This window comes from Salvelinus fontinalis, chromosome 13 (genome assembly GCF_029448725.1).
Source record: "Salvelinus fontinalis isolate EN_2023a chromosome 13, ASM2944872v1, whole genome shotgun sequence".
NCBI lineage: Eukaryota > Metazoa > Chordata > Actinopteri > Salmoniformes > Salmonidae > Salvelinus > Salvelinus fontinalis.
In genome coordinates this window covers 35322418-35347415 of record NC_074677.1, presented here as the reverse complement: position 1 = coordinate 35347415, position 24998 = coordinate 35322418, and the positions used below count along the sequence as shown (strand labels likewise).

At 44.8% G+C, this 24998-nt stretch overlaps 1 protein-coding gene across 9 annotated transcripts in view; it reads right to left on the bottom strand.

Annotated features, from left to right (window-relative positions):
* Window positions 1-24998, bottom strand: part of LOC129868524 (glutamate receptor 3) — a 109590-nt gene that overhangs the window by 4816 nt on the left and 79776 nt on the right. For 5 of the 9 annotated variants that reach the window (XR_008761770.1, XM_055942594.1, XM_055942593.1 and 2 more), the window contains exons 11-14: window positions 21006-21379; window positions 16420-16618; window positions 10391-10638; window positions 4258-4372 (exon numbers count right to left, since the gene is read on the bottom strand). Coding sequence is in view for 7 of the 9 variants with exons in the window: in XM_055942594.1 (XP_055798569.1) it covers window positions 4258-4372; window positions 10391-10638; window positions 16420-16618; window positions 21006-21379 (936 nt within the window). In the remaining 2 variants the exon portion in view is untranslated. Of the gene's footprint in view, window positions 1-806; window positions 4373-4474; window positions 4737-10390; window positions 10639-16419; window positions 16619-21005; window positions 21380-24998 lie in introns of those variants that run through there. The other 4 variants (XM_055942592.1, XM_055942589.1, XR_008761769.1 and 1 more) reach the window with 3 other exon arrangements.

Below are 24998 nucleotides of genomic sequence, written 5' to 3'. Positions count from 1 at the left end.
GTTGTCTGCTTAATGCATAATATCGAATATTTACATAAAAGAGGAGTGTAGAGAACTTGAGGTTATTTGATCTTATCTGGCTATATGGCTTATTTTCACAGCAATTCAGACAAAAAATACTTTGACAACATTTATGGTTTGCAACTAGTCTCAGAAAATAACTATGTTAATAAGGATGAGGTTAGTTACAGCAGCTTTGGACAATAAGTACTGTCTCCTGCTCGTACTGAGCTGTTGCTATGGACATGCAAGTCACATCTGTCAAGGTTCCAGTATTGGCATCAGTATGGAGAATAGCAGCTACATTATGGGCGTAACATCAGGACAAACTGGGTGTGCTGATTTCTGTTTCCCTACCAAGTCCCCAAGCAAGAAGACTCCCTGGCAATGGCATGGCTATTTGGTCTGGAACTCACTTTGTAGAGTATAGCAACGACAGAAACAGGGAATAACAGTGTTATAACAGTGCCATAACATAACATTGTTATTAATGTATGATGTAGTCATGGAGCTAAAGATGAAAACAGGCGATGATTTAGTTCCCTCTTGCATTACACGTATCCAGGGCTGGCGGGGGGCGTCCTATGAGGGCATGCAGGCACAGGAAGTGACCCACAACAGGAATGACAGCAACTGAGAGGTCAACTGACTGAGAGAGCTGACTGGCTAACAGCGAGCTAGAGGACTGTACTATCCTAGCTAATGTGTCACAGAGGGTCTGTCTGTCTGTCCAATAGTGGCTGACACAACACTGACACATGCTGATGTGCGTGCTGTACTGAGCATGCCTCTCAGATGGCTATCACCTTGTGCCTGTGATTTCTGCTGGCTGCTAGGTAGACATGCTGGGACCCATCCAGTCTTGATCCAGTCCAACAACAAGGAGGAGCAAAGTAAAAAAAGCAACGTTCAGTTCTTTCTTGAGAGTATAATTTCAATGTCTGTGGTGGGGGAGGTCTATGGACTATGTCACTGTTACCACCAACTATGATTCAGGAGTGCTTATCATATGTGTGGTTTATGATATGTTGATGTGACAAAACAAGAACTGGAAAACAATGCAAACAGAACACTCCCAAAACATACACAAAGACAAAACTATCAAATCAAAATACACAGTATGAACAGTTCATGCAAAATATAAAATAACATCAAAACAAAAGATGAGGACAAAAGATGCACAACTGAGAAAAAATGATACACAGAAGAAACATGATTTACCCATGGAGGAGTAAATTATGTCTTTACACCGCCTGATTCTCATACATCCAAGTATATTTTTCACAAATAGTTACTAGTTCCAGTTCTTAACCTGCTGTATGAAATTTCCTTGAGTATACAGTTGAAGTTGGAAAGTTACATACACCTTAGCCAAATACATTTAAACCCAGTTTATCACAATTCCTGACATTTAATCCTAGTAAAAATTCCCTGTTTTAGGCCAGTTAGGATCACCACTTTATTTTAAGAATGTGAAATGTCAGAATAATAGTAGAGAGAATTATTTATTTCACCTTTTATTTCTTTCATCACATTCCCAGTGGGTCTGAAGTTTACATACAATCAATTAGTATTTGGTAGCAATGCCTTTAAATTGTTTAACTTGGGTCAAACGTTTCGGGTAGCCTTCCACAAGCTTCCCACAATAAGTTGGGTGAATTTTGGCCCATTCCTCCTGACAGAGCTGGTGTAACCGAGTCAGGTTTGTAGACTTCCTTGCTCTCACACGCTTTTTCAGTTCTGCCCACAAATTTTCTATTCCTGACTGATGTCTTGAGATGTTGCTTCAATATATCCACAATATTATCCTCCCTCATGATGCCATCTATTTTGTGAAGTGGACCAGTCCCTCCTGCAGCAAAGCACCCCCACAACATGATGCTGCCACCCCCGTGCTTCACGGTTGGGATGGTGTTCTTCGGCTTGCAAGCCTCCCCTTTTTCCTCCAAACATAACGATGGTCATTTTGGCCAAACAGTTCTATTTTTGTTTCATCAGACCAGAGGACATTTCTCCAAAAAGTATGATCTGGCTTTTTTATGGCGGTTTTGGAGCAGTGGCTTCTTCCTTGCTGAGCGGCTTTTCAGGTTATGTAGATATAGGACTCGTTTTACTGTGGATATAGATACCTTTGTACCTTTTTCCTCCAGCATCATTGATTTCCACTTTTCTCACCAAAGTATGTTCATCTCTAGGAGACAGAACGCGTCTCCTTCCTGAGCGGTATGACGGCTGCGTGGTCCCATGGTGTTTATACTTGCATACTATTGTTTGTACAGATGAACGTGGTACCTTCAGGCGTTTGGAAATTGCTCCCAATAATGAACCAGACTTGTGGAGGTCTACAATTTTTTTCTGAGGTTTTGGCTGATTTATTTTGATTTTCCCATGATGTCAAGCAAAGAGGCACTGAGTTTGAAGGTAGGCCTTGAAATACATCCACAGGTACACCTCCAATTGACTCAAATTATGTCACTTACCCTATCAGAAGCTTCTAAAGCCATGACATCATTTTCTGTAATTATCCAAGCTGTTTAAAGGCACAGTCCACTTAGTGTATGTAAACCCACTGGAATTTTGATACAGTGAATTATAAGTGAAATAATATGTCTGTTAACAATTGTTGGAATCATTATTTGTGTCATGCACAAAGTAGATGTCCTAACCGACTTGCCAAAACTAGAGTTTGTTGACAAGAAATTTGTGGAGGGGTTGAAAAACGAGTTTTAATGACTCCAACCTAAGTGTATGTAAACTTCCGACTTCAACTGTATGTGCTAAATATGAGGAAAACGTAGCCTACTTTCATTTGTGAGCTAATTCCCATTGGTATTTGTAGTATAATTAGAGATTCATTTGCCAATGTCAGATTGAGTTATATTTATAGTGTTTTTAGAAGCTGTGTGTCTAGAATATATTGGGTTTTCCTCTCTCAGTGGTTATTACATACAATATATTTGAAGCACATTGTTAAAGTACCAACACATGCATTTTTAGGAATAAAAGAATAAACCAGAAATGTAGCAGGTGCGATATAACATGGCTGAGTCTACCCTCTCTCTACCAAGGATTCAAGGCAGATTGCTTGCAGGACGAGGCAGCTGCTTTGTGTGGCTCTGCTGATAGTATTCATGTCCTGCTTACGCTCAGGAATGAATAACTAGAGTCAACAACATCAAAGTCAGTCTGCCTGGTCTTCTACAATGTGTCAAGTGTACTGTGGTCAAGATGCAAGCAGAAGTGTAGAGACAGAGACGGATCCACAGTCGGGTTGTCGCTGTGCCCTCGTGTTCTGAACCCCAAGATAAGGTCATATTTTCCACCCTCTTGCAGCGTTTCATTGGTCGGGGCAGGGCCGGCCATGGGTAGGTAGACTTTGACTGGTCTTGGAGACTAAGACCAACCAAAGGAATCTGTCAGGGTGACAAGCTAACACTGGTTTACAGTGATGTTATTGGTATCAGACAAAAGTTTGGAACATTTGGTGTCACTTTGTCATTAGAATTCTCACGTTTGCCTGCAATGCTTAGTCCCCTCAAGACTACGCTGTTCGCCTCGCCTGTCCTAGCACCCAAGGTTGAGGCAGTTTGGAGAGTGCTACCGTACACCTCGGTGCTAGGGTTCATGGACACCGCCATGTTATTCTCTTACTCAATACTTCACTCAACATAAATGACAAATTATTCATCCACTTTCAGTGAAAAGTGAAAGTACGTCTAAGTGAAAGAGAGCATTATAATTCCACCATGTTTGCCCTGTGGACATAAAAAGCAGAGGAAATGTACAATCACCCCTTCTGTACATTCTGCCTTTCACAACCACAGGGCAAAGACCTAAACTAAAAAGTCTCTGGAGAAATTCAAGAAATATCTCACTAAACAGCCCTGCTGTAGAACAGAACACTAACTTCCCAAAAGAGGTCTCACATGCTATCTTACCACAGTGGATGTACTTAACTACCATCAGGAATAATAATCAGCTTCAACTCTTCCTCTCTTCTTCTGTACGTACAGTAAACAAATACCTCGTCTTTTTCTCAGAAATATCTTCATTGTTACTGTTCTTTTTCCTCCATTAGCCAAGTAAAGGGTTCCCAGTTTGATCTCAGTTGCACAATAAAATAGAAAAAGCCGCACAGTTTTCTGTTACAGGGCCATAGTGAGCTGTGGTTTGGGCCTATAGGTTACAGTAGTGATATAACAGCCTTGCCGATTACTCTATTCTACGATACCCGACTTTGGTGACATTGAGGCTGACCTTGGAGTCACCTCCCCCGCTGCCGCACTCTCCCTTGTCGTACCACCATTTGTTTTTCAATTTGTCCAAGAGGCCTTGCTCATTCAGTTTTAACACTGCCAGGTTAACAGCATTTCTTGAAACGATAAAACATAACTTGTAAGAAAATGAACAGGTCCGTGAGAAATCTAATACTATAATATTAGTAAATTGTAATAATAGTAATAATATCAAATTATTCATAAGGGGGAGCACGAAAAGGACAAATCGGTAAAGAATTGCACCGGTGTGGAGAGGTAAGAAGCGTTTTACAGCAAATAAAGTGTTAAATATTAGAGAGGTGGTATGGAGGATTACATTGCTCAGAACTGAAGTGTGCGGGATGGGGACACTTTGTCATTGAGAATTGAAGAATAATGACAACATACAGCATGCACGTTAACATTCATCACAAGTGACAATGCAGCTTTTAGCAAGTTAATTGAAAGAAACACATTGAACTGTTAAATTAGAAGCAATACAGAACTGCCAGAGAGGGACACCAAGGAGAACAGAGGGAGGAAAGATTGAGGGGAGGAGAAAAACAAACAACAGAGGTGGGTGGGGGGCACATCAACATACAAATTAATTTAGTAAATATGTCTAATATACCAAGAGTACTTTCCCTTTAAAGAGAAAGAAAAAGAGCAACACAGAGAGAAACAAACCATACAGATAGAGAGAACATGATCGAAACGGCTTTACGTCTAGACGAGAGTTAAAGAAACACATACTGATGTCCGATCTTAATTTGACCAGTTTCGTCGCAGGAGAAAAATAATCCTGCAGCAGGAGGATTTTAATATCTGAAGAAATATTTAGAATCGGGTGCAGCTGGAAGAGGTGTTTGTATACAACGCAGTACCAAACGTACGTGGTACCTTATGTAGGTTACGTACAGGCTACATCTTACGTGGATTATAATACATTTACATATTTGTAGGGGGTAGATGTATTTTTCGCTAGGAAAAATCTTTTTTTTGTGCTTGTTACAGCATTGTGACCTGGCATAGTTCAGTGGTCTAAGTAACTCGCTCCACCTGCAAGCTTTGTGAGTTCTCACCCAATGCTGTGTGATCTATTGACCAGCCTGAGCCTGGTCACTAGATCAAAATGAAACATAAAATGAAATATTAAACAATATTACACAATACAGTATTTTAATCCACACCAAAGACCATAACTAAATTGACTAATTATACATAGTTCTACTATAAAACATGGATGAGCATCCACACTGGAGGAAAGTTTATCATTCTACAGTCAATCATCTGTCAATCAACTGATCAGCTCAAATCAGCTCATCAACTCAGCCAGGGAAACACAAACAGTAGGGTAGCCTATTATCGGTTTTCATATCTTCAATTATGTGACAATGGATAGGCTAACGGGTAGCCTATAGAATGTAGCCTATTGGAATATAATCAAATAACAAGGGGGCTATTGCAACCATCGATGGCACTAGACTAGGATGTACCAGTGACGAGGACCATTCAACGCTGGTCCGACCAATCGGAAACCACGCTTCAAGATTGTTTTGATCACGTGGTCTGGAATATGTTCCGGTCAGCCTTAGAGAACACCATCGACCTTTACGCTGACTCAGTGAGTGCGTTTATAAAGAAGTGCATTGGAGATGTTGTACCCACTGTGACTATTAAAACCTACCCTAACCAGAAACCGTGGATGAATGGCGGCATTCGGGCAAAACTGAAAGCACGATCCACTCTGGGAATATGACTGAATATAAACAGTGTAGTTATTGCAAGGCAATCAAACAAGCGAAATGCCAGTACAGGGACAAAGTGGAGTCGCAATTCAATGGCTCAGACACGAGATGTATGTGGCAGGGTCTACAGGCAAACACGGACTACAAAAAGAAAACCAGCCACGTCACGCTTCCAGACAAACTAAACAGCTTCTTTGCCCGCTTTGAGGATAATACAGTGCCACCATCGCGGCCGGCTAACAAGGACTGCGCCCCCCCCCCCCTCTTTCTCAGTGGCCGACGTGAGTAAAACATTTAAACGTGTTAACCCTCGCAAGGCTGCTGGCCCAGACGGCATCCCTAGCCGCGTCCTCAGAGCATGGGCAGACCAGCTGGCTGGTGTGTTTACGGACGTATTAAATCGCTCCCTATCCCAGTCTGTTGTCTCCACATGCTTCAAGATGGCTACCATTGTTCCTGTACCAAACAAGGCAAAGATAACTGAACTAAATGACTATCGCCCCGTAGCACTCACTTCTGTCATCATGAAGAGCTTTGAGAGACTAGTCAAGGATCATATCACCTCTACCTTATCTGCCACCCTAGACCCACTTCAGTTTGCATACCGCCCCAACAGGTCCACAGACGACGCAATCGCCATCAAACTGTACACTGCCCTATCCCATCTGGACAAAAGGAATACCTATGTAAGTTCATTGACTACAGCTCAGCATTCAACACCATAGTACCCTTCAAGCTCATCATCAAGCTGGAAGCCCTGGGTCTCAACCCTGCCCTGTGCAATTGGGTCATTGACTTTCTGACGGGCTGCCCCCAGGTGGTGAAGGTAGGAAACAATATATCCACTTCGCTGGCCCTCAACACTGGGGCCCCACAAGGGTGCGTGCTCAGCCCCCTCCTGTACTCCCTGTTCACCCACAACTGCGTGGCCAAGCACGCCTCCAACTCAATCATTAAGTTTGCAGACGACACAACAGTAGTGGGCTTGATTACCAACAACGACGAGACAGCCTACAGGGAGGAGGTGAGGGCACTCAGAGTGTGGTGTCAGGAAAACAACCTCTCACTCAACGTCAACAAAACAAAGGAGATGATCGTGGACTACAGGAAAACAGCAGAGGGAGCACCCCCCCTAACCACATCGAAGGGACAGCAGTAGAGAAGGTGGAACGTTTAAAGTTCCTGGGCATACACATCACAGACAAACTGAAATGGTCCACCCACACAGACAGTGTGGTGAAGAAGGCTCAACAGCGCCTCTTCAACCTCAGGAGGCTGAAGAAACATCGCTTGTCACCCAAAACCTAGACAAACTTTTACAGATGCACAATCGAGAGCATCATGTCGGGCTGTATCACAGCCTGGTACGGCAACTGCACCGCCCTCAACTGCAAGGCTCTCCAGAGGGTGGTACGGTCTGCACAACGCATCACCGGGGCAAACTACCTGTCCTCCATGACACGTACAGCACCCGATGTCACAGGAAGGCCATAAAGATCCTCAAGGACATCAACCACCTGAGCCACTGCCTTTTCACACTGCTACTAACCAGAAGGCGAGGTCAGTACAGGTGCATCAAAGCTGGGACCGAGACTGAAAACAGCCTCTATCTCAAGGCCATCCGACTGCTAAACAGCCATCACTAACTCAGAGAGGCTGCTACCTACTTTGAGACCCAATCACTGGCCACTTGGATCACTAGTCACTTGGATCACTAGTCACTTTATACAATGCCACTCTAAATAATGCCACTATAATATTGTTTACATATCTTACATTACTCATACCACATGTATATACTGTATTTTATACCATCTATTGCACCTTGCCTATGCTGCTCGGCCATCGCTCATCCATATATTTATATGTACATATTTTCATTCACCCCTTTAGATTTGTGTGTATTAGGTAGTTGTGGGGGAATTGTTAGATTACTTGTTAGATATTACTGCACTGTCGGAAATAGAAGCACAAGCATTTCGCTACACTTGGATTAACATCTGCTAACCATGTGTATGTGATAAATAAAATTGGATTTGATTTGATTTAGATTATCTTTAGCTGAAGTCTTGTTAATCCATCAATACTCTATTTCACCCACACAACTGATCTCAATTGCAACCATTATTGGTCACCTCATTATTGCTCCCTAAAAGATGATGTCGGTGTTACCTAGTCCTGCTTGTGCAGCGGACATGAGTCGGTCATGGTCACGTGATGAGGTAGGCCCGCCTGTGAGTGTTTAAACCAGTGTCAGCCCTCGGCCCAAGAGTCTAAAACTATCTAAGATGTTGGTTGCTCCTGTGGGAGACCGTGGTTCATATCCCTCGTGTTACACTTGCAACCAAAGTCTGCCAAGATACTTTGTATGAATGGAAACTAATGTAGGTGTATCCTAGTGCTTTTATTTTATTATGTTATCCAAAAGTGGTATGGTCATTTCTTATCAAGATCAGAGGGAGAATATCCCTGGACTGTCCATAGTTGAAATGTGTAATTTCATCAAGTCAATCGGGGGGAGTGAGTTATTTGTGCCAGAATGGCGTTGGTCCAACACGGTACGCCTATTATGTGCGCGCTGAAGGCAGCGGCCCGAACCACTAGACCACCCCAGTCAGCGTCCCTAACCACTAGACCACCCCAGCCAGCGTCCCTAACCACTAGACCCCCCCAGGCAGCGGCCCGAACCACTAGACCACCCCAGCCAACGTCCCTAACCACTAGACCACCCCAGTCAACGTCCCTAACCACTAGACCACCCCAGTCAACATCCCTAACCACTAGACCACCCCAGTCAGCGGCCCTAACCACTAGACCACCCCAGGCAGCGGCCCTAACCACTAGACCACCCCAGTCAGCGTCCCTAACCACTAGACCACCCCAGTCAACGTCCCTAACCACTAGACCACCCCAGTCAGCGGCCCTAACCACTAGACCACCCCAGTCAGCGTCCCTAACCACTAGACCACCCCAGTCAGCGTCCCTAACCACTAGACCATCCCAGGCAGCGGCCCTAACCACTAGACCACCCCAGTCAACGTCCCTAACCACTAGACCACCCCAGTCAACGTCCCTAACCACTAGACCACCCCAGTCAACGTCCCTAACCACTAGACCACCCCAGGCAGCGGCCCTAACCACTAGACCACCCCAGTCAACGTCCCTAACCACTAGACCACCCCAGTCAACGTCCCTAACCACTAGACCACCCCAGTCAGCGGCCCTAACCACTAGACCACCCCAGTCAACGTCCCTAACCACTAGACCACCCCAGTCAGCGTCCCTAACCACCAGACCACCCCAGTCAGCGGCCCTAACCACTAGACCACCCCAGTCAGCGTCCCTAACCACTAGACCACCCCAGTCAGCGGCCCTAACCACTAGACCACCCCAGTCAACGTCCCTAACCACTAGACCACCCCAGTCAGCGTCCCTAACCACCAGACCACCCCAGTCAGCGGCCCTAACCACTAGACCACCCCAGTCAGCGGCCCTAACCACTAGACCCCCCCAGTCAGCGTCCCTAACCACTAGACCACCCCAGTCAGCGGCCCTAACCACTAGACCACCCCAGTCAGCGTCCCTAACCACTAGACCACCCCAGTCAGCGGCCCTAACCACTAGACCACCCCAGTCAGCGTCCCTAACCACTAGACCACCCCAGTCAGCGGCCCTAACCACTAGACCACCCCAGTCAGCGGCCCTAACCTCTAGACCACCCCAGTCAGCGGCCCTAACCACTAGACCACCCCAGTCAGCGGCCCTGACCACTAGACCACCCCAGTCAGCGGCCCTAACCACTAGACCACCCCAGTCAGCGGCCCTAACCACTAGACCACCCCAGTCAGCGGCCCTAACCACTAGACCACCCCAGGCAGCGATTCAACTAAATTTTGACAGTTCATTCGTAACCTTAGAATACACTTGACACTTGTATGTCGTAGCCTATTGGAGATCAATATCTATCTTGTGTTATTAAGCTATATAAAACGACGGTTGTTGATGTGAATGGCTGCATTTCAGATACATTTTTGTACATTTGAATGTAGCAGTAATAGGAATAGGGCCTAGCGCTGAGCGATACTATTATTTTGATAGCAAGCCCTGATCCCAATGACTTGACTGCCCCTGCATGGAGAGAAAGAGAACTGATTATTTTCCGGGATTCACAAGGCTCATTTGAATTTCCTGATGCCGCAGGAAGAATCTATGCGACAAAAGAGTGATCAAGTTAAGATCCGACATCTGTATTAAATACCTTTACCTTCCTGATGAACCTCAAAAAATAAAGTGAAGAATGAGGAAGAAGAGAAATGGGACACGAGACATCAGGGTAGGTGGAATACTATAACAACATGGACAATATTGTTATATTATCCCACCCACCTTAATGCTGAGCCTTTAGGTGTGGCCACACCGTATCCCTTAGAGTCGAGGTTGCCGCCAACTTTCATGGTGTCACAAGGTTTCCGCTGCTCAATGTACTCGTTCATTGTGGATTCAAGAAGAAAGGCAAATTTGCCTTTCGACTTTCGCACTCGGGCAACCCCTTCTGGTGTGGTCTTGGCGAACACTGACGGTTCAGCTGATTTCATGTAAGACCACATTTTTTCATAAACTGCTATTTTGGAGCGCTGCATTTGGGGAGAGAAGGAGAGAGAAGACAAAAACAGGTTAGTGGTGTATTTAAAAAATGTAAACCATAGCGTTCAGCGCCTAAATAACACACTTTAAACACACACATACACCTCCATATACAGTGTACATCTTTGCCATGAGTCATTAGAGTGCTGTGCTCCCACAGAGCTGAGTAAAGAACCGGTTGTAGTGGGCGTGTTGCCAACAGCAGATCTGAGGTCTGACAAGCTGGCAACACACTACAAACAAAACTGCAGGTCCATGTTTCTCCTCAGCATTCATCGACAGGATGACCACTTGACTGACCACCTGCTCCCTTTCAACATCCCCCCTTCTCCACATGAGGTCACAAGACAGGAAGTGAGTCAGTGTGCCGTTTGACTTTGGGGTTTTGGAGGTGTTACCTGGATGGATCAGTGGGGCTGCAGGCACCTGGAGCAGCAGGATGACATGCTGAGAGGAGAACAGAGCCCTGCCATGCCCTGGTCTGCCTTCTGCCCTGCCCTGACTGACTCACACCCAGGGAGCTGCTGCTAAAAATGGCCTCTGAGTGGCTGGCTAAACTAGGTTAATGTGACCTTCCGCCGAGTGACCGACTGAGTGGGGAAAACACTGACTGCCTGGGAGGAAACTTTGCGATGGAAGTTTTCACGGTCAAAAAAGAATGTGTCCGGGCCTCCCGAGTGGCGCAGAGGTCTAAGGCACGGCATTGCAGCGCTAGAGGCGTTACCAGGTTCGATCCCAGGCTGAGTCACAGCCAGCCGCGACCGGGAGACCCATGAGCCACACAATTGGCCCAGCGTCGTCTGAGTTAGGGGAGGGCTGGGATGTCCTTGTCCCATCGCGCTCTAGTGACTCCTTGAGGCGGGCCGGGCGCATACACTGCATACAACTGGTGACAGATTGGTCACCAGTTGTACGGCGTTTCCTCTGACACATTGGTGCGGCTGGCTTCCGGGTTAAGCGAGCAGTGAGGCTTGACAGGGTCGTGTTTCGGAGGACACGTGACTCTCGACCTTCGCCGCTCCTGAGTCCGTACGAGAGTTGCAGTGATGGGACAAGACTGTGACTACCAATTGGGGTAAAAAGTACAAAAAAAAGTACAAATTATAATGATGTGTATAAATAGCCTATACATGGATGTATACATGGATCTGACAAAACAGAGTCAACTTGGCAATTATTGCCCAGGGTTCCAAATAACATCATATAATATTGATAAATAGATAATACGATTTAATCTGAGGGTCCATTTCTGGCACGTCTTTGCTTGGTCATATCTTTTTTACTTTTTAATGGATCATGGGCAATAAGCCCACCATTATTAGCTGAAAAGCTAAATCTCACATTCCATATCAAATGACAGTATGTATTGGATACAGTGGACTATTGTGAATTGTAGTGTGAAATGTATGACTGTACTAACCAGAAAAAACGATTGATCATATACAGCTGCACACGCACGTCCAACCATACACACGCACGCATGCACGCACACACCCACATTAGCATCTCTAATTCCTCTCTTATTCATATTGATTGTTCATTAAGCACCAGTTCTGATGTGCTCTCCAAAATCACTCGACAGACCCAGCAGGAGCTCTGAGGGGGAAGAAGTTTCCTAAGTTCCTGCTGGCTATTGACTCACTAATTAAGCTTCGGGGATATAATTAGCTGGACGTTCAGCTGTTTCTTCTATCAGGTGGCGGCACACCGGCGCAAACATAATGAACACTTTCTCATATTGCTCTGAATCCGGTAAATCCTCATAGAACGTGTCAACCTGTTTAACAGAGGTGGCTGTATACAGAAACCCCAATGTCACTTCATTTCATGCTGAGTTAACTGAATATGAATATATTATAATTATGACACAAGTGCAGATGGAGTGCTGTGGTTCTGGGAGGTGATTTGGGATGCTGATAGTCTACAGAACCCCTAACGGCCTCAGCCCCTCTTCACTGCTCCTCTGCTCTTTACATTGCAGGGATGAGCTTGACTCCTGATAAACCTGATGATTCCATCATTGGACTGTAATGTAAATTATAAATAGGGCTGTTGAACACAATGAACACCTTGGTGGCACTGTATCCTGTAGAGATGGCTGGTGTTCTCAGAACAACTGATATGTATAAGGGGGTAGGTAGGATCAGATCAGGGGTATTCAATTAATGAGCCAAATATGAGTCAACATGTTCATTATTACACAAGAGAAAAACAATCAATGCTGCAGTCAAAACATGAGTCTCTGATATGCATATACACCATCTGCTGCTATGTTGGCATCGGCATCACTCTGCTCACATATTTCACCTAATATTCACAAATGTCAAGACTGCCATATCATTCTCATCAGTGACAGTTTCTTTTACACTCACAGCACACCAATGAATTGACTGAAATTGAGCTGACATGCGCTGACTTGTAATCTCGAACAATGGCGAGTCAGCTTCCATTACAACTTATTCCCAATATCACAACCCCAGAGAGCTGGATTTTATCCCCTGCATCACACACTCATTTAAAGAGTACAGGGAGAGACCATATGGGAGGTGATAGCGGGGGTGGGGTTGCCCAGCGGTTTTATTCACCAACAGATGTTGAACCCTTATGGGTGTCTAGATGAAGGGCAGATATTTTCCACTCTGACAAAATCAGTGGAAATCTGCAGTACATTCAGCTCCTATTGCTGCTACTTACACCTTCATGATTTTCTGGCCAAAGGAAGATCAAAATATTTTTGAAAAAGGGACCTTTTGTGCAGCTGGGCCCTTAGCCCAGGTCTCAGAGAGAGAAGCCATAATAGACTAGAGGGGAGGGGACCTGAGCTGTCTCCACTGAAGGTCAGAGGGGAGAGGGCATTAACACAATACAGGTGACATGAATGAATGTGGCCAGAGAATCCAGTAAAATGTCATAGAAGGTGCTTTAAATGTCAATACTGAAACCCTTGTGAGAGCACTTTTGTTATCACTTAAAACATATCAAGACAAATTATTTTTGCTATTATATCAGATGGACTACAAGAGCCATTTATAAGACACCTGACCTGATCAGACTGATATTATGGATGTTATATATTATAGCATATCCGTTATTATAATATCTGCTCAATCCATTCTGAAAGATGGATGTATCTAACAGAACATCAATATCTGTCACGCCCTGACCTTAGAGAGCTTTTTATGTCTCTATTTTGGGTTTAGTCAGGGTGTGATTTGGGTGGGCCTTCTATGTTCTATTTTCTATGTTTGTGTATTTCTTTGTTTTGGCCGGGTATGGTTCTCAATCAGGGACAGCTGTCTATCGTTGTCTCTGATTGGGAACCATACTTAGGTAGCCCTTTTCCCTCCTTTCTGTGTGGGAAGTTGTCTTTGTTTGTGGCACTATAGCCTTAAGCTTCATGGTCATTTTTGTATTGTTTATTGTTTTGTCGGCGTCATCCTAATAAAAAGGAATATGTACGCTCACCACGCTGCGCTTTGGTCCTCTTCATTCGACGGCCGTGACAATATCAATGCATTTCTGAATAAAATAAAGCTGTCTCTCTCCCTGCATTGTATCATGAACATTTCAGCAGTAGCTGGATATGTAATGAATTCGGGACCGTGATTGAATCATGCTTGACATCTGCACAATGTCAGTGGGAGGGACCGTTCATGTAAATAATGGTAAATGAGTGATAGTTCATGACAGGCTTAGCCATGCTGTGTAAACAGAGGGTAATGTCTGGGTAAAGATGCAGCTCCTCTGCTTGTGTTATTTGGTGTCAGCAATCATAAGTGGGCTAAAATTCTCTTTTGTTCAAACGCAAATCTATATTAATCTATACTACAACATAAAAAAAGCACATTGTGAGTCATTTTTCGGCCTCAGAATCCATTTGCAAAATAAATAAATATTAATGAGCAGATGAGCTGGCTCCCACAGTGCAACACAAACAGCTCCAGCTGTCAGTCCATCTATCAACTCTCCATGTATGTGCTCTGAAGGCTTCACGGCTGTTTGCTCAGGTCCATCCCACTGGCAATCCAAAGTAGGGATGAGTTGGCAAATAAATCATTTGCATTCTGTCTGTATGCAGAGTGCCTGTCCACATGCAATTCTTGGATGCTCTTCTGGACAGGCATAAGACTGCCAAAAGTATTCAGATTTACTCTCTGGAAACAACATCTGTAACTCAAACAAAAACCTGCAATTTCATTGGATTCATAATTAATTTCCCAGCTTACATCAGGATCTATAACATGCACATGCCTGCTTTGGAAATGGGCTAAGTTCATTTCTCTCCATGTATCACATACAGTACCTAAGATTATATTTTACATATTTTTTAACATAGATTTTTTTACCCCAGTTGGCTTGGATATCCGAACCAGCGGTTCTGGCCCAACGCTCCTAAACGCTAGTCTAGCTGCTGCCCTATATGAATAAATGGAGATAAAAATGCAAGCACTAAAAATCTATTTGATGTCTGAATATTATTCTTCTGAGACTTTGACAACAAAGGTGAGTGAGCAGTTGGGAGAGCATGTGATGTACTACGGTAACCATGAGAGGAGTAAGGGAGAGGAGGGAAAGTGAAGCTGAGCCGTTTGAGGGATGACCTGCCAGTGTGTCATCAGAGCAGATTTCCGTTTGCCTAGTGGCTATATGACTCTAATTAAGCAGCACATCTTTCCTGAAGAACATATTTAAAATGTATCTGGAGCCTCTATTAATCAGACAGTCTCTCTCTCTCTCTCTCTCTCTCTCTCTCTCTCTCTCTCTCTCTCTCTCCCTCTCTCTCTCTCTCTCCATCTCTCTCTCTCTCTCTCTCTCTCTCTCTCTCTCTCTCTGTCTCTCCATCTCCATCTCTCTCTCTTTCTTTCCACCTCTCTCTCTCTCTCTCCATCTCTCCCTCTCCCTCTCTCTCTCTCTCTCTCTCTCTCTCTCTCTCTCTCTCTCTCTCTCTCTCTCTCTCTCTCTCTCTCTCTCTCTCTCTCTCTCTCTCTCCACTTCTATCTCCTAGTTTTAATTAAAAGTCCCCTGGAATGTCTGCTCAGTCGTGACATTTGCAGTTTATGAAGTCCCTAAACACCTGTCAATTGTCTTCCCAGAAAGACCTGGGACAAATCACTAGGCAGTCAACCAGCCTGCCAAACTAATCACATCTGCATTCACATCCTGTGGCTGGCAAAAGTGGTTATATTTTTAATGCTTTGTTCCTTCTTTCTCTGGAGAATCATTCACATACAGTAGTATAGACTCTGATAGCCACCTGTTTTGCTTATTGTAGCATTACTTTCTTAAATACTTATTATCATAGCTACTTCCTATGCCTATGCCTATGCCTATTCCTATGCCAATTTATATAGTGTTTTCATACCCTACATTACTCATCTCATATGTATATACTGTAATCTATACCATCTACTGCATCTTGCCTATGCCGTTCGGGCATCACTCATTCATATATTTTTATGTAGATATTCGTATTCATTCCTTTACACTTGTGCGTATAAGGTAGTTGTTGTGAAATTGTTAGGTTATATTACTTGTTAGATATTACTGCATGGTCGGAACTAGAAGCACAAGCATTTCACTACACTCGCATTAACATCTGCTAACCATGTGTATGTGACAAATACATTTGATTTGATTTGATTTGCTCTTCTGCCAGGTATCAAACAGAATTAAATATCTATACCATTCCCTGTGCTCCTTCCTTTGATGTCTTGTCTTTTTTTTTAACTATGTTTTTTTCTAACCCTAAAGAGACTTAAGTTGTCACTCACCCTAAAGAACTCCTTAGTGGAGCCTGAGTCTAGGGTCCCGTAGGCAATCTCTGTCTGCTTGGCCAGGTCCTCAGCACTCTCTATGGGAGACACCATCCTCTCCACTGTGAGGAAGGCAGCCAGGTTGGCCGTGTAGGAGGAGATGATGATGAGGGTAAAGAACCACCACACACCCCCCACGATTCTGCCCGACAGAGACCTGAGAGAGAGGGAAGGAGGAGGACAGAAGGACGTGAGAGCAGGGTGCTCAATCCTACACACTGACAAAGGGATGGAGGCTGCCATGCCTTTGGAGTCCACTGAATCCTGTTTAGAGTCTGTGTATCTGCAGTCTGGGTATCACACACCACGTATTGACATAAATGCACCGCCTCAGAGCATTGCCACGGAATGATCTTGGATTTATGTCAAATCTCACCCACATACCTCAACGATAATGCTCTTCACACAGAGAAAAACATGGTGTTGCTGTAAGAGATGCTGTACCCGCCTGGTTGCTCTATGATGCTTGCCTTGGAGGGCTGTGTTGTGGCTGAATGACACCACACACGAACACAGCAAGCAGAGGTTATTGTGCATCTGCTTCAATGAGGCTGACGATCCCCATTGGCAAGGTAACTACTAACCTTAAGCTTACTGTAGTCTATCACGTAAACTGATACTCCAAGCGAGAGAGTGACATTTACTAAATCGTCTTCATTAAATCCGTGTCATTGACTCTTTGGCATTTTATGGGCTCTTCAAATAGTACCAGACAGAAATGAACTCGCCATAGAATGTTTTGTGTTTTTTTCTGGTATTATGTTACATTATGTTATGTTATTATGTTATGCTTGCATTTTATTTAGAGGGGACTTTATCCTACTCACATTGGAGGCCACCACTCAGCTTTCAGTACACAACACACTTTAATTCTTGAGTAATGCTTCAAAACAAAAATCATTTTATCATGGAGACAGCAAGGTAAAAATAACAGGAAGGAATCCGAACAATCCATGCTTAAGTGTTGATGTCAGAGGACTGTTACCCACCCTATAGCACTGTAGTCAGAGGACTGTTACCCACCCTATAGCACTGTAGTCAGAGGACTGTTACCCACCCTATAGCACTGCAGTCAGAGGACTGTTACCCACCCTATAGCACTGTAGTCAGAGGACTGTTACCCACCCTATAGCACTGTAGTCAGAGGACTGTTACCCACCCTATAGCACTGTAGTCAGAGGACTGTTACCCACCCTATAGCACTGTAGTCAGAGGACTGTTACCCACCCTATAGCACTGTAGTCAGAGGACTGTTACCCACCCTATAGCACTGTAGTCAGAGGACTGTTACCCACCCTATAGCACTGTAGTCAGAGGACTGTTACATACCCTATAGCACTGTAGTCAGAGGACTGTTACCCACCCTATAGCACTGTAGTCAGAGGACTGTTACCCACCCTATAGCACTGTAATCAGAGGACTGTTACCCACCCTATAGCACTGTAGTCAGAGGACTGTTACCCACCCTATAGCACTGTAGTCAGAGGACTGTTACCCACCCTATAGCACTGTAGTCAGAGGACTGTTACCCACCCTATAGCACTGTAGTCAGAGGACTGTTACCCACCCTATAGCACTGTAGTCAGAGGACTGTTACCCACCCTATAGCACTGCAGTCAGAGGACTGTTACCCACCCTATAGCACTGTAGTCAGAGGACTGTTACCCACCCTATAGCACTGTAGTCAGAGGACTGTTACCCACCCTATAGCACTGTAGTCAGAGGACTGTTACCCACCCTATAGCACTGTAGTCAGAGGACTGTTACCCACCCTATAGCACTGTAGTCAGAGGACTGTTACCCACCCTATAGCACTGTAGTCAGAGGACTGTTACCCACCCTATAGCACTGTAGTCAGAGGACTGTTACCCACCCTATAGCACTGTAGTCAGAGGACTGTTACCCACCCTATAGCACTGTAGTCAGAGGACTGTTACCCACCCTATAGCACTGTAGTCAGAGGACTGTTACCCACCCTATAGCACTGTAGTCAGAGGACTGTTACCCACCCTATAGCACTGTAGTCAGAGGACTGTTACCCACCCTATAGCACTGTAGTCAGAGGACTGTTACCCACCCTATAGCACTGTAGTCAGAGGACTGTTACCCACCCTATAGCACTGTAGTCAGAGGACTGTTACCCACCCTATAGCACTGTAGTCAGAGGACTGTTACCCACCCTATAGCACTGTAGTCAGAGGACTGTTACCCACCCTATAGCACTGTAGTCAGAGGACTGTTACCCACCCTATAGCACTGCAGTCAGAGGACTGTTACCCACCCTATAGCACTGTAGTCAGAGGACTGTTACCCACCCTATAGCACTGTAGTCAGAGGACTGTTACCCACCCTATAGCACTGTAGTCAGAGGACTGTTACCCACCCTATAGCACTGTAGTCAGAGGACTGTTACCCACCCTATAGCACTGTAGTCAGAGGACTGTTACCCACCCTATAGCACTGTAGTCAGAGGACTGTTACCCACCCTATAGCACTGTAGTCAGAGGACTGTTACCCACCCTATAGCACTGTAGTCAGAGGACTGTTACCCACCCTATAGCACTGTAGTCAGAGGACTGTTACCCACCCTATAGCACTGTAGTCAGAGGACTGTTACCCACCCTATAGCACTGTAGTCAGAGGACTGTTACCCACCCTATAGCACTGTAGTCAGAGGACTGTTACCCACCCTATAGCACTGTAGTCAGAGGACTGTTACCCACCCTATAGCACTGCAGTCAGAGGACTGTTACCCACCCTATAGCACTGTAGTCAGAGGACTGTTACCCACCCTATAGCACTGCAGTCAGAGGACTGTTACCCACCCTATAGCACTGTAGTCAGAGGACTGTTACCCACCCTATAGCACTGTAGTCAGAGGACTGTTACCCACCCTATAGCACTGTAGTCAGAGGACTGTTACCCACCCTATAGCACTGTAGTCAGAGGACTGTTACCCACCCTATAGCACTGTAGTCAGAGGACTGTTACCCACCCTATAGCACTGTAGTCAGAGGACTGTTACCCACCCTATAGCACTGTAGTCAGAGGACTGTTACCCACCCTATAGCACTGTAGTCAGAGGACTGTTACCCACCCTATAGCACTGTAGTCAGAGGACTGTTACCCACCCTATAGCACTGTAGTCAGAGGACTGTTACCCACCCTATAGCACTGTAGTCAGAGGACTGTTACCCACCCTATAGCACTGTAGTCAGAGGACTGTTACCCACCCTATAGCACTGTAGTCAGAGGACTGTTACCCACCCTATAGCACTGTAGTCAGAGGACTGTTACCCACCCTATAGCACTGTAGTCAGAGGACTGTTACCCACCCTATAGCACTGTAGTCAGAGGACTGTTACCCACCCTATAGCACTGTAGTCAGAGGACTGTTACCCACCCTATAGCACTGCAGTCAGAGGACTGTTACCCACCCTATAGCACTGTAGTCAGAGGACTGTTACCCACCCTATAGCACTGTAGTCAGAGGACTGTTACCCACCCTATAGCACTGTAGTCAGAGGACTGTTACCCACCCTATAGCACTGTAGTCAGAGGACTGTTACCCACCCTATAGCACTGTAGTCAGAGGACTGTTACCCACCCTATAGCACTGTAGTCAGAGGACTGTTACCCACCCTATAGCACTGTAGTCAGAGGACTGTTACCCACCCTATAGCACTGTAGTCAGAGGACTGTTACCCACCCTATAGCACTGTAGTCAGAGGACTGTTACCCACCCTATAGCACTGTAGTCAGAGGACTGTTACCCACCCTATAGCACTGTTATATATAGCACTGCTCTGATCAACATGGCCTGGAACACTCTCTCACTGATCTTCATTCAGATGGACTAGAATGGCCTGACATCCCAGACAAGATGAAGAGGGACAGCTTGAACAATGACAGTCCCCCGAGAAGAAACAAGGGACACACCACAACAGTGATGATGAGTGAATAGATGGACTGATTGAATGAAAAGAGGGGGAAGAGGACGTGACTTTTGTCTATATAAAAAAGAATGAAATGAGTCATGAGGTGGGGCAGAATCGAATGCTGTTAAGGTGCTTCATCAGAGTGCAAATGCATCAAAATGTCTTCCACTTTAAATACATTATATGCACCAGGCTGATGACCGTAAAATGGGACATGCAGCAAAAACACGATAGCCCTCCAAGAGTCATGGGGAATAGGGGAAACTACTCTCGGATGTAATGACCCTGTGCATTTTACAGTCCCCGGTATGGTGGATATAAGTTATTTTATGGATGCGATGCATCACTGCTAGCATGCAGCCTGGAGAGAACAAGTGAAGAATGGTGGTGGTGTGTTTAAAGAGTATGAGGGAGAGATCGCGTGTAGGTGGATGGGGTGGGCTGGAGCGCAAAAAAGCCAAGACCAAACCCAAAAATAACATTTATGCACCATGGCATTATGGGAGTTGTAGTGATTATGACCATAAAATGCAGAGGGATGGTACAGTATGTAGATGATAGGATGGCTGAGTTTGAGGTGACGGAACATGGAGTACATTAACCAACCTTGGCGAGATATCGCATCCTTGCTGCATGAAGGCGCCCAGGGAGAACCACAGGCTATTAAAAATCCCAAAGTCGTTTGGTGGGTCTGGAGGGCTCTGGGGGTCTTTGGCCTCGTCGTTTTCATCCAGATGCCACTCATAGGGACTGAAGCGGCTGACCAGGAAGAGCACCACGCTCACGCCGATATAGGCAAACACTATACACATCCAGATCTCATAGGCCAGCGGGTCCAGGAAGGAGAACACGCCCGGCTTTGACTTTTGAGGCTTCTTTATCATAATGGAGATCCCCAGGCTCATAAAAGGCTTAGAGAAGTCTATCACCTCCTCTCGTACCAATGTTATAGTTAGAGGAGCCACTGCTATATCGGCTCTCTGGAAACATGGGAACAGGAGGAGGAGGAGTTAGTGGTTCAAAACAGAGCACAGGCACATCACATCAAACTGCCTGTGTTATCAAAGCCTGACTTTGACATTTTTTAAATAGAATGCCAATAATAATTCCTTGATCAAAATCTAGTCATCAGGTATTTAAAAAATATATCATTATGGCTATAACGTATTTATAATGTATTGATGAAACCAATGAGTAGAGATGAATGTTAAAATTAAATTGTGGATTAGAATGCATGCAATATCAGATATGTTTAAGAAGAAAGTGAGACCCGCCAGTTTAAAATGGGCCAATCTCAGTTAACGTTAGTATTGGCTAATGTCTCTGCCTTAATCCAAAAGAGCCCATTACTCAGTCAGATCCATCAACGAAGTAGAAGGTATGGAAACAGGAGATTGAAGAGCTTATGCAAACACCCCATGATATTTCAATCAGCCTGGAAAAATCAACTCCTTTATCAGATTGTCTTCAAAGCCTCCTATCCTTATTAGTGAATATCTCAGCTAGGTAATACATGTTCCCAGTGATAGCGTCTCAGTTCCCAGAGTCACAGCCGGACCGGCCTTGTCTTATAAATATATTTACATTTACATTTAAGTCATTTAGCAGACGCTCTTATCCAGAGCGACTTACAAAATGCCATACAAGGGCTGGGATTATCTTATTGAGGGTTAGGCAGAATCCCTGTGAAAAACACAGCTCCCAGCCACTCCTTGTCTCAATACAGTGGGGCAAAAAAGTATTTAGTCAGCCACCCATTGTGCAAGTTCTCCCACTTAAAAAGATGAGAGAGGCCTGTAATTTTCATCATAGGTACACTTCAACTATGACAGACAAAATGAGAAGGAAAAAATCCAGAAAATCACATTGTAGGATTTTTAATGAATTTATTTGCAAATTATGGTGGAAAATAAGTATTTGGTCACCTACAAACAAGCAAGATTTCTGGCTCTCACAGACCTGTAACTTCTTCTTTAAGAGGCTCCTCTGTCCTCCACTCGTTACCTGTATTAATGGCACCTGTTTGAACTTGTTATCAGTATAAAAGACACCTGTCCACAACCTCAAACAGTCACACTCCAAACTCCACTATGGCCAAGACCAAAGAGCTGTCAAAGGACACCAGAAACAAAATTGTAGACCTGCACCAGGCTGGGAAGACTGAATCTGCAATAGGTAAGCAGCTTGGTTTGAAGAAATCAACTGTGGGAGAAATTATTAGGAAATGGAAGACATACAAGACCACTGATAATCTCCCTCGATCTGGGGCTCCAAGCAAGATCTCACCCCGTGGGGTCAAAATGATCACAAGAACGGTGAGCAAAAATCCCAGAACCACACGGGGGGACCTAGTGAATGACCTGCAGAGAGCTGGGACCAAAGTAACAAAGCCTACCATCAGTAACACACTACGGCGCCAGGGACTCAAATCCTGCAGTGCCAGACGTGTCCCCCTGCTTAAGCCAGTACATGTCCAGGCCCGTCTGAAGTTTGCTAGAGAGCATTTGGATGATCCAGAAGATTGGGAGAATGTCAGATGAAACCAAAATATAACTTTTTGGTAAAAACTTAACTCGTCGTGTTTGGAGGACAAAGAATGCTGAGTTGCATCCAAAGAACACCATACCTACTGTGAAGCATGTGGGTGGAAACATCATGCTTTGGGGCTGTTTTTCTGCAAAGGGACCAGGATGACTGATCCGTGTAAAGGAAAGAATGAATGGGGCCATGTATCGTGAGATTTTGAGTGAAAACCTTCCATCAGCAAGGGCATTGAAGATGAAACGTGGCTGGGTCTTTCAGCATGACAATGATCCCAAACACACCGCCTGGGCAACGAAGGAGTGGCTTCATAAGAAGCATTTCAAGGTCCTGGAGTGGCCTAGCCAGTCTCCAGATCTCAACCCCATAGGAAATCTTTGGAGGGAGTTGAAAGTCCGTGTTGCCCAGCAACAGCCCCAAAACATCACTGCTCTAGAGGAGATCTGCATGGAGGAATGGGCCAAAATACCAGCAACAGTATGTGAAAACCTTGTGAAGACTTACAGAAAACGTTTGACCTCTGTCATTGCCAACAAAGGGTATATAACAAAGTATTGAGATAAACTTTTGTTATTGACCAAATACATATTTTCCACCATAATCTGCAAATAAATTCAGTAAAAATCCTACAATGTGATTTTCTGGATTTTTTTCCCTAATTTTGTCTGTCATAGTTGAAGTGTACCTATGATGAAAATGACTGGCCTCTCTCATATTTTTAAGTGGAAGAACTTGCACAATTGGTGGCTGACTAAATACTTTTTTGCCCCACTGTATATCACTGGCTTATTTGCATGTGAATGGCTAATTCATGGTCTGGAGGCTGTATTGTTGATGCAGAGAGGTGTCTCAAGGGCAATTATTGGTCTGGAGGATGTATTGTTGATGCAGAGAGGTGTCTCAGGGGCAATTATTGGTCTGGAGGATGTATTGTTGATGCAGAGAGGTGTCTCAGGGGTAAATAATGGTCTGGAGGATGTATTGTTGATGCAGATAGCTGTCTCAGGGATAATTAATGGTCTAGATGATGTATTGTTGATGCAGAGAGGTGTCTCGGGGCTAATTAATGGTCTAGAGGATGTATTGTTGATGCAGAGTGGTGTCTCAGGGATAATTAATGGTCTAGACTCTAGACTCTAGAGGACGTATTGTTGATGCAGAGAGGTGTCTCAGGGATAATTAATGGTCTAGATGATGTATTGTTGATGCAGAGTGGTGTCTCAGGGATAATTAATTGTCTAGAGGATGTATTGTTGATGCAGAGAGGTGTCTCAGGGATAATTAATTGTCTAGAGGATGTATTGTTGATGCAGAGAGGTGTCTCAGGGCTTGTACAAAGCGTGTCAATTATAACAGGGGATCATCTCGCTCTCTGAAGAGGCAGGGCTGTCATTTGGCAGAATGGTTGGTAAATGTTCATTACGATGGGAAAATGCTTTTTCATGCTAAATGAAGATGCCTTAAAACTAACAATTTTCTAACAATTAACTAACAATTAATTTTCACTTCACAGTCTGGCTTTCATCTGCCCTTAATGGCATCTGTCCCTTCATGTCATCTGTCCCTTAATGGCATCTGTCCCTTCATGTCATCTGTCCCTTCATGTCATCTGTCCCTTCATCTCATCTGTCCCTTCATGGCATCTGTCCCTTCATGGCATCTGTCCCTTCATGGCATCTGTCCCTTCATGTCATCTGTCCCTTCATGGAATCTGTCCCTTCATGGCATCTGTCCCTTCATGTCATCGGTGCCTTAATAATGTCATCTGTCCTTAATGTCATCTGTCCCTTAAAGTCATCTGTCCTTCATGGCATCTGTCCCTTCATGTCATCTGTCCCTTCATGTCATCTGTCCCTTCATGTCATCTGTCCCTTAATGGCATCTGTCCCTTAATGGTATCTGTCCCTTCATGGCATCTGTCCCTTCACGTCATCTGTCCCTTCATGTCATCGGTGCCTTAATAATGTCATCTGTCCTTAATGTCTTCTGTCCCTTAAAGTCATCTGTCCTTCATGGCATCTGTCCCTTCATGTCATCTGTCCCTTCATAGCATCTGTC